Raw genomic sequence first — 17007 nt, forward strand, 5'->3', positions numbered from 1 at the left:
TAGGATTAGCATCAAACCAGCTTCTTTTCTTTTTCTTCTTTTTTTTTTGTTTTCTTCTTTTCATTAAGAGCTAATTTTAATTGACCTGTTTAATTAAGCAGACTAGGCAAATCTGTGGATTTTTAATGTTTACATTTGAATAACTTTCTCCTAGCTCCCCAAATAGACCACACACACACACACACACACACACACACACACACACACACACACACCTTTTCATTGCAGCACCTCCTTTATAGCACGATGCTCAACAGACAGTCATTAGTTGTGTTAACTATTATGCTCATCCCACAGGACAAGAAGGTGCCCAACCCACCCCATTCCCTCTGCACACTGAGGCAAGCCTGCTCATTTTTCCTCACAGAATGAGGAGAGCATTCTCCCAGCACCCACCGCAAGCTCCTGCCCACTCACTTCACAATTCTCTCTCAGATCTCTGTCTTCCACTGGGGTTTGTTCAGTGACTCGAGGCACAATGACAGTCTTCAGCCCCACACCTGGCAGTGTAGCGAGCAAAGGAAATGGCTCGCCTCTTGCCTGCCTGTTGCTCTGCACAGAACTCATTGCATTTTCAGAATGCTGTGGGTCCCCTGTGTCTCACAGCTGTCTGCCTCTGTGATGGCTACTTTTCACTTTCACCGTGAGGAGATGTGGGATCAGGGGAGAAACCTATCTCTGTAAGGGAGGTTCTAGATTAGGTTAGCTGTCTCAGGAAGCCCCCCTCTAACCTTGAGAGCTGAGCACCTTCCTGAGCTTGCTGCGCTGCATTCCCGGCATGAGTTGCTAACTCACCATCCTCCTCACGAAGTCCCAGAGGCACCCTTGACTTATTGGTTCGTTAAGTATCTGCTCCATCGAACCAGCCCTTCGCTGACCCTGGACACCTGTCATCCAACAAGCTCTGGGGACCACTCTGTAAGCAGCACCCTAACTAGTCACTCGACTCACCCTCTGTTCTGTAAGCCTGGGGGTCAGAGGGCAGAGTTCACACACAGGCTGGAAGGGCCCAGTGCCTTGGGATCAGAGGGCAGAGTTCACACACAGGCTAGAAGGGCCCAGTGCCTGAGGCTCAGAGGGCAGAGTTCACACACAGGCTGGAAAGGTCCAGTTGTGGGGAGCCATGCTAAATTCAGACATGTTAGAAATCCTATGCTTAGGCTGCAAGCTGTGACCTTTGAGTTGTTGACCCTTGCTGAAGGAGGTCTTGTGTTCTAGGCTATCTTTGGATTGACTACCCAGAGAAATAGGGAAGTCCTTACAGGGAACTACCCTGAGGATTAAGGAAGTTCTTACATGGAGCTATTCAGGCGATTGTATTCTTGCCTGGGGGCTAGGGAAAGTGGGATCAGAATAGATCCTGTTGACCTTGCTATATATAAAGTCTTACTTGGCTGCATTAAACAGTTCATACACAGGCTGGAAAGGCCCAGTGCCTGGGGGTCAGAGGGCAGAGTTCACACATAGAGACTGTGAGGGCCCAGTGCCTGGGCTCTGCCCTCAGGAGCTATAAGTCTCAGGTGCCTTGGCCTCTACTTCATCTTCCACTGTCCTCACTGCAACAGGTAGATTCTCTTCTTTCCCCTTTCCCTTTTCCCGTTTCCCCTCATTGTCTCTTCACCTTCTGGTATTTTCCACTCAAATATTGATCTTTGCATTGGCACAGTCAATAAGTGAAGCCCTTGATTTTCTCAACCTAAATTAAACCCATAATTAATTCATTAGTCCTGAAAAAATGTGTGTTCCTATTCTAGGTGACCAAGAATATGAACTAAAATGCATGAAACTAGTCAAAATAAAGATGCAAGTCCAGCAGTATTTGGTGCTTTTTTAAAAAATAAAAAAATAAAAAATTACAAAGTAGAAAAGGCAGGCCAGGCATGGTGGCATATGCCTTTAATCCCAGCACTTGGGAGGCAGAGTCAGAGGGAATTGCTGTGAGTTCGAGGCTGGCCTGGTCTACAAAGTGAGTCCCAGACAGCCAAGGCTACACAGAGAAACCCTGTCTGGAAAAAACAAAAACAAAAAACAAAATAAGAAAGGCAGAGAGAATTGCAATGTGTGCCAGATATTCAGGTGAGGAACAGGCACACAAAAAACATGAAGAAAGTGAGAGTACACTGGGAAGGTGCCGGTGATGACAGCAGCACCAGTACCCTGAGCACAGGAAACACTGGGAGGAGCAGGAGAAACCCACCTGAGGCAGGGGGAGTGGGGGATGAGAGATGAGAGCAGAGTAGAAATTGGGGGTCAGTGAGTCTTAACTTTTACTCTCAACAACACAGGAAACACACACACACACACACACACACACACACACACATCTCGAAAGGACAATCCTGGCAGCTGTGCCCAGCACAGAAGGAAAGAGGGAGGAGAGCAGGGAATGACTGACCCAGCAGCCTGCAGTGCACAGACCGAGCAGAGGTGCCTGGAGTCTCTCTCAGCGGAGGGGGTGGGGTGCAGTCTGGCATATGCAGAGCTGGATCTAGGAGGTTTTGCTGGCAGGAGGAATGTGTAGCAGGGAAGCATGAGTCGGAGAGGACTAGAGGACATTTGTCTTAGGAGATGGAATGTCACAAATACAGTCTCTCGTTACAACAGCCTCCATAAGGTCTAGATAGTACACGTGCACACAGACAAGTCTCGACCGGTGATGTGCAGGAGAGGGGGGCTCCCGAGGGCCACAGTGGCTCTTCCTACTCGCTGGTGTCTTTTCCTCTTAGTGTCTCAGTGGCTTTCATGTTGCACGAAGAGGAAAAGAATTCAAAGCACACACTTTGGCCCCCAAGTGCATCTTACTCACTAGGATTATTTTCGCTTTATTTCCATCTCTAATAAACTGTTCACTTCCAAACAGACTGGGGATTAAATGATCTTAGCATACCAGTTCTTCTACTGTCGCGGGGCCCTTGGGTCTCAGGCGAAGAGTCCCTCTGGACGTACCAATTTTTTCTGTTGATGTCTTTCCGCCTTTCGACCTTGGTCCAATTTCTGTAAAAACATGTGAGTAGGAAAGCCATGAGCTCAGAAAGAATCTGAACATGCTGTGTGAAAGCAGAGTGGTTCCCTCCAGGAAACAACGGCAGACTTGATAAAGGATGCAGCTTCTTCCAGAATTACCTGAAACACCACAAGCCACCTGGCTTCCACTATTCCTGTATAGGAGTGTCTATGGGACACATGCGTCTACAAGAAAAAAGCGTATAGGTAAAAAAAAAGGCTGGAAGCTTTGGCAAAGAAACAACAGGAGCTGGCTTTATTCTCAGAGCAAAGAGGTGGAGGGTCCGGATAGCAACGAGGAAATCTCTCGCCTGGACTTCATCTTGGTCATAAAGATGGGAATGAGAGAAGTCTGATAGAAGAGACAGGAGCGCTGTGAGTTGATGCTTTGTAGACAAAAAAAAAAAAAAAAATACCACCTACCACACAGACTGCCCTGTGCAGCCTGGTGTTATCAACCCCGTTTTACAAATAAGGGAGTTAAAGTCAGTGCGGCTGGGATTCAGCACCAAGTCATGCCAGGCATGGTGAATCCCAGCAAGGCTGAGGAAGGGAGTCAGCTAAAACCATATCCCATGATCCCAAACTCTTCACTCTGCACACCATGCGGCATCCCCATGCTGACCAGAAGCTTAAAGAATGGATTCAAAGGAAACATACTACAGATTGAGGTGAGAAAGAAAGAAAAGCTGGGGCAGTTCCAAAGAAGGAACTCCCCACAGTCACCAGTGGCCATCCAAGAGAGGCCACCCTGTCCCTGGGCCAATCCTAGGCATCAACAAACCGAGGGAAAGGGGAGGGAGGTGATTGGAAGGGGTGTGTCCCATCCAGACCTCTCAAATAGTGCACATCCCAAATGCCCCGTGGGAATCTGCTTAGCCAGATTCCCTGTTTGGCAAAGAAAGTGGATACTCAGAGGTTTGTATGAATTTCCTGATTTGTTTTCCAATTTAAGCCATTAAGCCCAGCCCTTTAAAAATAACACTCTGACAAAAATTAAAAAGAAATCAGAGTCTAAATAAGTACAGGCTACCGACCCATAAGCTCTGCAAATGTGGACAAGCCCCCTTGGCTGTGTTCTTCCTGCGTGCGGCTTAGGGACCACCAAGCAGACAGCTGAGCGCGGAGACAGTGAGCACTTTGCAGAATGTGCTGCCAAGTGCGAGAAGGAAGCGAGGTCTGTGCAGGCTATAGTAGAGGTGCAGACATTGCAGGGACATGTAGATTCGTTCTTGATAAGAACCCTAGACTGGCTAGCATCCTCTGCCAAGTTCTGTTTTCTTGCTGAGAATCTAGAGCAATGTGATTCAGACTCTTACACATTTATTTTAACCTGAATTTAGGGTCAGAAACTCCAAAACACAAGTTTCCCTCATAAAGTTACCACGGGATGAATAGGCAGACTCCACACAAGGAGAAAAGCGATAAATGGTGGTGAGATGGGGTCCAAATGTTAGTGGGCCTGAGCAGCTTCTCAGAACAGTAAAGCTGCACCTGAGAGCTTACTGCGCTGGCCTGGCCAGCCACTATGTGTCCCCAGGGAAGACAGGATCCTCAGCTGCTCAGAGCAGAGGTCCAAAGAGTGTCCAATGAGAAAGAATAGGTCATTCTGTCACCAGCACTGGCCAGCGATGGGAGCGTTCCCAGGGTCACATCCTTAGAGCAGGGAAGGCAGGCTTAGCTGAATGGTACCAACAACTGAACAACACAGGTGAGTGCACACACTACACTCAAGTTTTGCCACGTACTAACAGAGCTCAAAAACATGCAGTGTGCATGTGCCGAGACCACTCCACTTCATTCCACTACCGACTAAACAGCACACAGAACCGCCACCGCAGTGTCACCATGGCACCTACCCAGCATACTTTGTCTTCAAAAAAAAAATATTTCCTACAGAGTAGACAGCAAACTGCTCACTTAACACTTGTGTGTGTGTGTTTATTCTAGTGTTACATACATGTGTCTAATTGAGTGTCTGTTAGCTCAAAGGTTGCTGAACACAATCGACTCCTGGAAGATGATCTAGCTCCCTAGTCACTGGACAAATAGTAGGACTCTGGTGTTTACAAAGCTAAGGGCGCAGATGCTGGACTCGGCAGCTTCAGAAGGACATGATCAGCGCTGTGAATTCAGCAGCCTCTACAGATGACATCTGTGATCAGTGGCTTTAGTTGATAACTTGATACAATCTCAGTGAGAGACTGCATAGAGCAGATTGGCCTGATGTGTCTATGGAGCACTTTGTTTTGTTTTGTTTTGTTTTGGTTTTCAAGACAGGATTTCTCTGTATAGCCTTGGCTGTCCTGGACCAGGCTAGCCTCGAACTCACAGAGATCTGTCTGCCTCTGCTGGGATTAAAGGCATGCACCACCACACCCTGGACTGGGGCACTGTCTTGGGCATAAGAATAGATGTGAGCAGACCCAGCCTCAGAGTGTGCAGCTCCACTCCCTGAGCTCAGGTCCTGGATTGTGTGCGTGTAGAGAAACTGAGCTGCGTGGTAAGCATGTGTGCATTCATTCTCTCTGCTCTCCACAGTAGACCAGGAATGACTGTTTTCAGCTCCTGTCACCCAGGCCGTCCTGCTATGATGGGCAATAGCCTTGAACTGAGCTAAAACAAATATTCTCTCCACTGTCTGCCAGGGTACTTTATCACATCAGCAGAAATGAAGCTAGGGCAAGTCTACGCTCCTCCTCCCTCTTCTGCTCCTCCTCCACTTCCTCTTCCTCCTCCTTCTCCTCTTTCTTTTTGGTTTTTGAACAGAGTTTCTCTGTGTAGCCTTGGCTGTCCCAGAAATCTCTTTGTAGACCAGGCTGGCCTCGAACTCACAGCAATGTGCCTGCCTCTGCCTCTATCTTACTCTGCTCCCACAACACCAGAATCTAGAAGGGGAAATTATGCAGAGTAGAAGAGTATTTATTAGTAATAACTGGCTCTTAGAGCTGTACAAAGTGAACAAACACTACAGAAGTTTCTCCATATACTCCACGCCCCCACAGACGATCACCCATGCAGCACCCCCACCAAGGCAGGGAACATACACTGACTGACGCCATCACCCACAGCCCACAGCTGACACTGGGCTCACTCTTGGTATTCTATTTGTCTGTGCAACCTCTTATTGCACCCATCAATAAGTACCATGAGAAATGTTGCCACTGCCCCCAAAATATCCCTTATCACAGAATTATTTTTTATCTTTTCTTTGACAGGCGTCTTTTTCTTGGAGAATGTCACCTCCAAGCCAACCACTTGGTGGCACCAAAGCAGAAGTTAAGCTCTGGTTTAGACAGCCTCCAGACTGGCATCACCCAGGCTTTCCTAAGATTTGAGCAGCTTGCAGAGACTACTTGTATAAATATAAATATATATATTTATTTCTCATTGGATTTCAGCTGAAAGTACAGGCTCATTTCATTTTTCTAACTCCTCAAAATTATATGATCTGCCTTTAAAAAAAAAAAGAAAGACAGACAGACAGAAAGAAAGAAAGAAAGAAAGAAAAGAAAGAAAGAAAAGAAAAATCTCACTTAGCAGCTCAGGGTGGCCTGGAACTCATTATATGGGATGGGCCTGCTTCAAATTCCAGTGTTCCTTCTGCCTCTGAACTTGAGCCACCATGGCCAAGTGCTCTGGCCTTTCAGGACATCTTGTGGGGACTTTGTTCTGAGATCCACTAGCCTCCACCTTCACACTTGGTTTCCAGTGTGGCTCACCGTGGTGTTCTAAAGGCCGTGGTTAATAGTTCACCCTATGGAACAAGCTCCCTTTTGTCAAACCTGTATTGCGATCCACAGGACTTTAGACTCTCGATGCCCAAGTCAGCATCCTCGGGACCTCCATTGACAGCTTGAGGGCTGAAGTCCTTCTCTGTAAGCAGAATGGTTTCCACAGGGCTGAGCAGGCACCCAGGGAACTAAGGCAGGGAGGACACTGGGCCTGACACTGCTGCTCCTATTAGCAAACTGCTACCACCTTGAGAGAGGGGGCTAGGGGAGGGGGGAAGGAGGGAGGAAGGAAGGAGAGAAGGAGGGAGGGGAGAGGGGGTAAGAAGGGAGGGGTCTGCTCTTCACTCCCTCCAGAACTATTCACATTCTCACTGAAAATGAGAAACACGCAAAAGGTTGTCACTTCAAACACCAGAAACACAGGCCTCTCTCTTCACTCTCTGCCTCTGTCTCTTTGTCTTAATTAACACAAATTTTTACCCTCTCTTAAACAAAGCCATATAATGTCGCCCTTCAATTCAGAGGTACAGCAGATAAACCTCCCAGGGTTCCACTCAGTGCTCCCACCCTGCCCCCCACAGTGGACAGATTTAAGCAAAGCCCCTCACAGGTACTCCACTGGAGAGCCTCCAGGGTCTCTCCGTTGGTGGGAGGCCTTGAAGGGTATTGAGACCATCCAGGTTGATGAGGAAGGTAATACCAGGACTCTGGTCTCTGTCCCTCCATCCCAGCAAGGGAAATGGGGGTGGGGGTAGGGGTGAGGAGGTAGGGAGGGGTGTCTCTCCCCTAACCTACCAAGCATTCCTGCACCATCCATCTTGAGCTGCACAACACACAGAGAGAACAAGCAACTTCCTTATGTTACAGACAGAGTGTTTGAATGGTCACAGTGCTACAAGGCCAAGGTACCTGGTATCTCAGGGTTCCCAGAACTGACCTAGTCTCAGGAGCAGATAAATACTGAGTTCACTAGGAACAGACCCCACCACAGTTTTTTTTTTAATACTTTTATTTTATTACACATGTATAAAACAAACTACACACAGCAGGGAGAGCCATGTGACAATCATGAGAATAATGAGTTCTATCCATGTTATATTCATAGTGACTTGGCCATCTGCATTCATCCAGTTTGAAGTAGGTGTCTTTCCTGTCTTGTTGGGTCTAAACTTCCGAATGAGATTCAATATCTATCCTATCTCAACTCTAATAGCTTAACTTCTTTATCTTGATCCAAAACTGTCTTGTCCCCTAACCAACTAAACTTGGTTGTAAAACTATACTATCTTGTCTTCAATGCCCCGCAGAACAGAGCAGAGGAGTGTTCCAGGCCATGGGTCCTGCAAAGTCAAAGACTCCAAAAGCAAGGAGAGGAGAGTTCCAGGGTCCTGCCCCACTGGGTGACTCTGCACTTTCACTCTGCAGCATTCCTGGGAGTGACTCATCTGAAATTCCCTCCCAGGCTTAGGCTACTTGGGCACAGATCAAAGGGCTGGGCATGGAGGGCGTTCGCTTTGGCCAAGGCTCTAAACAGAGAGTTAGCAACTACATCTGGTGCATGTATGTGTATTACAGACATATCATGTTTTTAATGACAACTTTGTAGTTGTTTTTGTTTGTTTGTTTGTTTAGAGACATGGTCTCATGTAGCCCAGATTGGCCTTGAATTTATTTTATTTTTTTTTTTATTTTTTATTTTATTTATTTATTTATTTATATTTATTTTTTTTTTTTTTGGTTTTTCGAGACAGGGTTTCCCTGTGTAGCCTTGGCTGTCCTGGACTCGCTTTTGTAGACCAGGCTGGCCTTGAACTCAGTGATCCGCCTGCCTCTGCCTCCCGAGCGCTAGGATTAAAGGCGTGCGCCACCACACCCGGCTTGGCCTTGAATTTAATATGTAGTCAAAGGTGATCTTCAATCCCTGGTCATCCTGTGTTCAGCTCCCACGTGGTGAGATTACAGGGTGAAGACTTTGAAAGTCCTGATTGGTACCAAACCTGGGCTTTGCCATTCTAGGCAAACACTCTACAACTGAGCTACATCCCAGTGCCGTTTTTTTTCTTTTCTTTCCCTCTTTCTTTCTAATTCTTTTGGGGGAAAGGGTGTTGGGAGGGAGTTGTACTCACTACATGGACCAGGCTGGTCTCAGACTCACAGAGATCTGCCTGCCTCTACCTCCTGAGTGCTGGGATCAAAGGTGTGTATCACTACACCTGACAAATTTTTGTTTTTTATAAGGGTTTACAGCTTGCTGAGAAAAAGTCCCTATGTTGGTAAATAGTTGGGTCTTACACTGAAAATACTTAGACCAGTTTTACTTAGAATTCATCTCAAACATCTGCTACACCCCCATAAAAGCCAACCTGGCCCTTTATTTATCTTCTTCCATAGAATCAGTGGGGCAAATGTCACACCCATGTCCAGCTAGACATTAGAAGGCCAGAGTGAGTCATCCTATATAAACATACTTAGTGACACCGCCTTGTAAGTACTTTAAAACTTGACCAAAACAATGTTTGCCAAGAATAGATAAAAGGCAATATGCATCTAAAACTGACATCTCCCTGACTTTCCCCAGAGCCGCTTTCACACCCCAAAGGCCCCTTTCTAATCTTAGCACCGTTCTTCCTTTCAGCCTGCCTGGACAGAAATCTTGAGAGTGAGGTTGACTTGTGGGCTTCCGTCCCATTGGCCGAGTTGGCAGCAGCCCAGCTCCCACCTCTTTCTGCCCTTACAGCACCATTGTTTCCTTAGAATTGCTACCGCAGCTCCTGGTCCTAAGCACTTACCATTTCCTCGCTACTAAACTGCCAAGAAAACACCATCTTCTCTAGTCAGACACAGCGACATCGGTCCTTCTGCCTTAACTCCCATGACTTCATTTTGTGTTATTCTTAACTCCAGTGTGTGACAGCTCTCTATCAGCCTCTAAAGAAAGCACGTGTTTCCCCGCCTTTAATCCCAGCTGGATCTCTGAGTTCAAGGCCAGCCTGGTCTACAGAGCAAGTTCCAGGATAGCCAGGGCTACACAGAGAAACCCTATCTTGGAAAACATCATCATCATCATCATCATCATGAAAGCTTGGTCCCCAGCTGGCTTTCAAGCTCTTCTGGCACTGCCTGAGCAGCTTTTGCAGGCTGATCCACTATGATTCCTGCAGGCTGTACTGATGGCTGCCCACCCCTCCTGCCTTCAACTATGTCCTTTCCATCCTCCCAGGCCAAGTTCTAGTGAGATTTTCATGGAGAATCACCTAGTCCCACCTCCTCCTGTACCCTAATCCCCTCTCACGATGCCCTTTAGACTTCCACAGTATGTTCTAAGTGTGACCCCACAATCCCGTAAGTGAGAATTGCCAAAACAGGGCCTGGAGAGATGGCTCAGAGGTCAGAAGCACCAGCTGCTCTCTCAAAGACCTGCATTTGGTTCCCAGCACCCAGTTCTGGCAGCTCATCACCTGTAGCTCCAGTTCCTGGAGATGGACACCCTCTTCTGGCCTCCTCAGGCACCCGATGCAAACACCTGAGGCAGACAAAGCACCGTACACGCAGTTCTTTTTAAAAAGTGTAAGAAACAGTGGGAACAGGAAGATACAAGCAAGGGGATAATATTCAGGTTGTAATTTGAATAAATTATAATAAATTAAAATTTGGGGGCTGGAGAGATGGCTCAGAGGTTAAGAACACTATCTGCTCTTCTAGAGGTCCTGAGTTCAATTCCCAGCAACCACATGGTGGCTCCCAACCATCTATAATGAGATCTGGTGCCCTCTTCTGGTGTGCAGGCACACAGAACATTGTATTCATAATAAATACATGAAATATTTTAATTAATTAATTAAAAATTTTTAAATGTAAAAAACAAATAGAATTGACTGTCAAAGTGGATCTGTCCTTGGTCCCCGACTAATACCACACACATGCACTCACAGGCACACGCCAATCCCTAGTTGGAGGATTCGTGAGAAAATTTGCCTGTTAGATTTGTTTGAGTAGACTTTATTTATTATCCAGAAGAGTAGGATTGTTCTCAGTGCACAGAGTCCCACTGTAGAGGCCCATGGCTGTGATGTCCGCTTTCAAGCCAAGCCAGAATGAAGGAAGTCTCTTGCCAAACCACTTCTCCCACGGTTCTAATCCCGCGACATCTGGTCAAGTGGCCCATTACTCTCCTTACCACTTCTTCCTGTCCCACCCCTCTCTTAGAACCCCTCCCAACCATCAGGCAGCCCCCAGTGAACTGTGCGGTCTGTGTCAGTCAGGCTCTGAGCCTGCAGATAGGCTAAAGCAGGAATGCACGCTGCTACACCTTGGAGCCTGCTAGGCTCCTCGCTCCCTGTACTTCCGTTCCACTCTACGTGATTTAGTGAGTGATTAAACTACCCCAGGCCTCAGTTTACTCATCTGGAAACATCTCTGGAATAGTGTGAGGATTAACTCAGACCATAGTGGTACTAGCACTGGCTTCCATCTCTGTGATACTCCAGTACTATTCCAAGGACCTCACATGAGTAATTCATGTAAAATCCAGAGATGTTATGAGTTAGAAAGCAGGCAAATCTGGGTTATATACAGCAGCAATCACCAAGCTAATAAGAATCAAGGGGAAGCTGCAACGTGGTGTTCTCACTCAGAGACTTTAATCTTCTCCTTCATCCTAAGGTACTTCAGTCACAAGTCCAATAAAAGCTGCTGTCACTATTGGTAAGATTAGCATATTCTTAGTGTATTTGTCTCTTTATGTAAAGGTAAACTTCGTTTAAAAAAAAAAAGACCCAGGCGGTGGTGGCACATGCCTTTAATCCCAGCAGGTAGATGAATGTGAGTTCAAGGCCAGCCTGGTCTACAAAGCGAGTCCAGGACAGCCAAGGCTACACAGAGAAACCTGGCCTCAAAAAACCAAAAAAATAAAATAAAATAAAACAAAATAAAAGGGATTTACTTATTTATTATTATGTATACAGTGGTCTGTCTGCATGTTCACCTGAAGGCCAAAAGGGGACATCAGATGGTTGTGAGCCATCATATGGTTACTGGGAATAGAACTCAGGACCTCTGGAGGAGCAGTCAGTGCACTTAACCTCTGAGCCATCTCTCCAGCCCCAAAGGAAAGCTTCTTAAGGACAACAAACAGTGACTTGCATAGCAGTAGTCAGAAAGCAGGCCCTGGTCGCTGCCCACCTCCTTCCTGAAGGAGGCCCTGGGAAAACAGCTTCAAGTTCAGATTGACTGTGGGGATTAAACAGCTTCTTGCTTAGAACATACTTTTACAAGCAGATTGAAGAGATGGCTCAGTAGATAAGAGCACTTGCTCTCTGGCTAGCTCAGTTCAAACCTCCAGTACCTACATAAGACAGCCAGGCATGGCTACACACACCAGGTTTGGGGGAGCAGAGATGGGCAGGTCCCAGGGCCTCACTGACCAGCTAGCCTAGCTGAAACTGTGAGCTTTGAGTTCAGTGAGACACCACTCCAGGAGAATAAGCCATCCACTGTCCTCTGGTCTCCACGTGTAAACCACGCTCACATGCATGGCCCTCACACCCATGTGCTTTACACACACACACACACACACACACACACTATAGGAAAGGAAAAGAAAATTTCTACTTGCAGAAATCCCTTACACAAGTGAATGGCAGCTACTACCGTGATCTATTGCAACCTTCCACTATTTGATCTGAGGTGACACAGTCCCAGCCTTCAACCCACTCGCCTGTTGCTGCGCCCCGTGTGTCTGTTGCTGAAATGACTATACCTTTGCCTTGAGTATGAATGCCTCTTGCACTTCTTACACCTCTAACTCATGGCCTGAAGGTCCTGTAGACATTATTCTCTGTGCACCTGTGCTGTTACTGTGGCCCGTCACATTGGGTCAGTATGGAATTTTCCATTTCTAGTCTGTCCTGGTGCTCAGAAACTTTCAGTTAGAGAATGGGTCTAATTTTATATTTTTTAGGTAAGGTAAGATAAACCCATGTTAACAGCTATTGCTGAAGACTCGATGTATCAAGGACTACTGTTTGAGTTTTCAAAATGTATTTAGTATGGTAAACTCTATTGACATCTTTCATTTGTATGGAGAAGCCAAGGCACAGAAAGGGTAAGAAGTGTCCTCATTATCACACACTAAGTACCTGGCAGAGGGACACACTAAGTACCTGGCAGAGGGACACACTAAGTACCTGGCAGAGTGACACACTAAGTACCTGGCAGAGTGACACACTTAGTACCTGGCAGAATGACACACTTAGTACCTGGCAGAGGGACACACTAAGTGTTCCATTTCATCTCTTGCCTTTTATTTCACATTCTCCAGGGTACTTTGTAGAGTCCAGGATGTACAAGAAACAACCCCCACAGCATTTGTTGTTTAATTTTTTTATGCTAAAGAATAGCATGAATAGTAGAAAACATTTTCTTTGTTTTTGTTTTGTTTTTCGAGACAGGGTTTCTCTGTGTATCCTTGGCTGTCCTGGACTCACTTTGTAAACCAGGCTGGCCTCAAACTCACAGTGATCCACCTGCTTCTGCCTCCGAAGTGCTGGGATTAAAGGCGTGCACCACCACCACCCGGCTAGAAAACATTTTCTTAAGGCATGTGTGTCTCACACCTGTAATGTGAGCACTTGGGAAGCAGAAACCAGACAATGGCCTCTGCAAAACGGAGGCTAGCCTGGTCTACATAGCAAGCACCAGGCCAACCAAGGCTACATAGCAAGACACTGATAAAAAATGGGGGGGATGGATAGACAGGTTGCTTTTTTAATGTTTGAAAAGTTTAAGAAGTCATGCAATGGAAGAATCCGTTTTCCCCCAAGGTCTACGGGGCAGTGTTTGAAAAGAGGACTTAGCACAATGACTCAGAACAGTCTCCAGCTGTGTGTGACTCAAAGGGCTAATGAGGCTTCACATACTTAACATCCCATTCTTATGGGTGCACGTCACAGAAACTAAGCTTCTAAAAAGCCGACACATCAGACCTGCAACCTCAGCTCTAACCTGCAAACTGTCTCCTCCCAACTCCTCACAAACCACAGGTCTCAAGGGTAACAGTCAATGCATTGGGCAGCTTCTCCAGGATGAATGACTTAAAACTCATTTAAACAAAACACAGCCAAGGCAACAAGGACCCAACAGTCATCCCCTACAGCTAAAAGGTCTCAACAGTTGTCCCCTATGGCACAAAGGTCTCATGGGAACAGGGATCAGTCAGTTGGGGCTGGTTTCTAGAGTCATCTCTCAGCCAAGTGGATTTTCACAGGCGGGACAGTCTGGGTTGGCAATGAGCAGGAGTTGAGCTCACGGCGGAAGCTGTGTCCCTTCACACAGGCATGAGGAGAAAGGAAGTGACCCAAGCCCTACAAAACTGCTTGAGAGACATTCGAGCCAGCACTGGATAAGGGCTGGAAGGCTGCCATGACAAGGGCACGGAAGGCTCCAGCTCAAGGCTAGAGAGAAAGAAAAACTGGAATCAGATAGCAACTGACGAGGAGAAACCATGTCAGGAGGCTCCACCTCACATTTCCACCATGGAAGCGCTTGAACCGAGAAGCTTTGAGTGCTGTGACTCACCGTGAGAAGCTGCTACATAATAAAGTGTAATGTGTACTTTAAATATACACAAACATACGTAACTGAAACAAACCTATGTCTGTAACATCTGAAACACCCTGCCCCAAGGCTGGGTTGTAGTTCAGTTGGTAGAGTGCTTGCCTAGCATAACTGAGGCCCTGGGTTCAATCTCCAGAACTGCAGTTAGTACTCAGTTGTGAGTCCTGCACCTAGGAGGTAGAGGCAGGAGGATCAGACATTCAAGGTCACTGTGGTGGTTTTAGATTTGAATGCTTAGTCATGGGGAGTGGCACTACTTAGAAAGATTAGGAATGTCCTTGTCAGGGTAGGTGTGGCCTTGTTGGAGGAAGTGTGTCTCTGAGGGTGGGCTTGGAGATTTCAGGAGCCCACGCCTGACCCAGTGTCCCGTCTCTTCCTGCTGCCCATGGATCCCAGTGCGGAACTCTGAGCTGTTCTTCAGCACCATGTCTGCCTGCACGCCACCGTGCTCCCCTGCCACGATGAGAATGCATACATTTTACAGTGGCCTTTACTCCTCCCTCAGCCCCAGGGCTGGCTCAGGAAAGCCCAGTGGGTCTGCTCTTAGGAAGAGTGACAAGACCAGCTACAAAGCAGCGTCCCCTCATCTGGCCATCGTCTGGCCATCCTCACTATGCTAGCTCCTCTTCCTCCTGCTCTGGAATGTTGATGTGGCCCATGAAGCTCTGCTCTCTGCCCTTTGTCTTCACTCTGAATGAGTAGGTCTGTTTCCAGAGGGCTGTAGTTCAGTCATTCATAAAACCCTTCTTATAGGCTTCTGTCCTCAATGCCCACCAGCCTCACACATTTCCACCTGAGCCATCTCATAGATTCCAAACACGTTAGGTCCCTCACTGCATTTCTCTTCTCTTCCCTGTCTCCTTCCTAACTGTTCCCCAGCTCTCCTCATCTCAAAGAATCCCTCACCCATTATCCCTCATTATGTGCAGTGTCTTATTTTACCTCTGCATTCAATGGCTTTGCAATCCGCCCTTCTTAATATTCAGGAAAATCTGAGGTCACCCACTGCCACCAGTATACTGACCAAGCACCAGAAGAGCCTTGTGGAAAGGGGCTGCTGAGAGAGGCTTGTGCACATTCTGCCTTCTTCAGGGAGAAAAGACGCCACTGCTTTCTCCTATCATGGCCCCTGAGAAGGCGCACAGCCAGGAGCATCCTCCTTTTGGCCTTCCATAGGCAACGCACTTCCCATTGCATTTTTTTGTTTGTTTGTTTGTTTGTTTTGTTTTGTTTTTCGAGACAGGGTTTCTCTGTGTAGCCTTGGCCATCCTGGACTCACTTTGTAGACCAGGCTGGCCTCGAACTCACAGCAATCCGCCTGCCTCTGCCTCCCAAGTGCTGGGATTACGCCCGGCATTTCTATTAACTGACTGAGCATCACGTGGGAAGAGGGAGTACTTCCTACTACTACAGATACAGGGGTGACCTGTCACTCACTGCTACAGATACAGGGGTGACCTGTCACTCACTGCTACAGATACAGGGGTGACCTGTCACTCACTGGAAGCCAGGATGGCGAGGTCTAACTGTCCCACTGTTTTCATTAGCTGCACTGAGAAAACAACATTAGAGGCAAGTTAGAAGAAATATTTGTGTTATGGGGCAACAGCAAGACCATAGCGGGGAGGGGCCGAGATGAGTCAGGCAGGCCCAGATGACCCTGCTGAAGATATTTTAGGACCGGTGTGCATGAGGCCTTCATTTGGCTCATTAAAATAGTGCTGGGCAGCAAGAGAAGCCCTCACATTCTCACTCCCGTGAGATGGCCTGGAGTTTTGAACAACAGTTGAGACACCAAGAGGGAGTCACTTCATGACACCCCAAACTCTAAATGTCGCGAGAGAAAGAGTTTGTGAAGTCTGTGAAATAGAGTGGATGACTGCGTTAAATACCACTTCCAAGCGTAGCTAACCCTCTGCTGCCTCGGTCCCTGGGAAACAGCTGTGGTTTGAAGCGCTCCATCAGAAATCTCCCTGCTAAGCAAAGGGAAACAGGGCAGCAGAGGTTGGCGCAGCCTCCCACCCAGCTCCCTGCTGCAACATGTGACTCTGCAGACACAGCCGTTGGCTTAGAAAGGCCCTTCTGTAGGAAACTGTCTATAGGAACCTTCTATAGGAAAGGTTGCATTCCTTCTAAGTGATGCTGTCTACAGTTGTCTGAGTTCTCCACCCGTGCGGTAGATAAAATGGCGTGCTGAAGGCACACAGCCCCACGTGGCCGTGCCCTGCCTCTTAGACAAACACGGGGAAGAAACCAGTTTCTCACACACGCTCACACTCAACTTACCAAATGCCTTCTTGGGTTCTATCAACTGCAAAGTAAAGAGCTCCTCTTTCTTCAATTCCTTCAGCTTCTTAGCAACTTCATAGTGACGCCATCCCACAATATTCTCTCCATTTATAGATTCAATATGATCCCCCACGCAGATCGTTTTAACTGAGTCAATGGTGCTGCCATCTTTAATTCTCTGAAAGAAAGGAAATCAATGATGATGTCGAGCGCAGCTGTGTGGCCTCAGGTCTCACGCTCCTGAGGTACATCGTGCCGACAGATTCACAATATAGCTTGATGCTCACTCACAGACAGAAGGCAAAGCAGGAAAGAGCAAACATTCCAACTCCACGCTGTCTTCATCTTCCTTCCACTCAGACCTCAG

At 47.3% G+C, this 17007-nt stretch overlaps 2 protein-coding genes across 3 annotated transcripts in view; one reads left to right on the forward strand and one right to left on the reverse strand.

The window, feature by feature from the left end:
* Window positions 1–17007, forward strand: part of Fubp1 (far upstream element binding protein 1) — a 909332-nt gene that overhangs the window by 786420 nt on the left and 105905 nt on the right. The window lies entirely within an intron of this gene.
* Gipc2 (GIPC PDZ domain containing family member 2) overlaps window positions 1–17007 on the reverse strand; it is a 62769-nt gene that overhangs the window by 13615 nt on the left and 32147 nt on the right. Inside the window, exons 3-4 of the mRNA XM_051166053.1 lie at window positions 16638–16818; window positions 2888–2994 (exon numbers count right to left, since the gene is read on the reverse strand). Of these exons, the coding sequence (XP_051022010.1) occupies window positions 2888–2994; window positions 16638–16818 (288 nt within the window). The remainder of the gene's footprint in view (window positions 1–2887; window positions 2995–16637; window positions 16819–17007) is intronic.

This window comes from Acomys russatus, chromosome 23, assembly GCF_903995435.1.
Source record: "Acomys russatus chromosome 23, mAcoRus1.1, whole genome shotgun sequence".
NCBI lineage: Eukaryota > Metazoa > Chordata > Mammalia > Rodentia > Muridae > Acomys > Acomys russatus.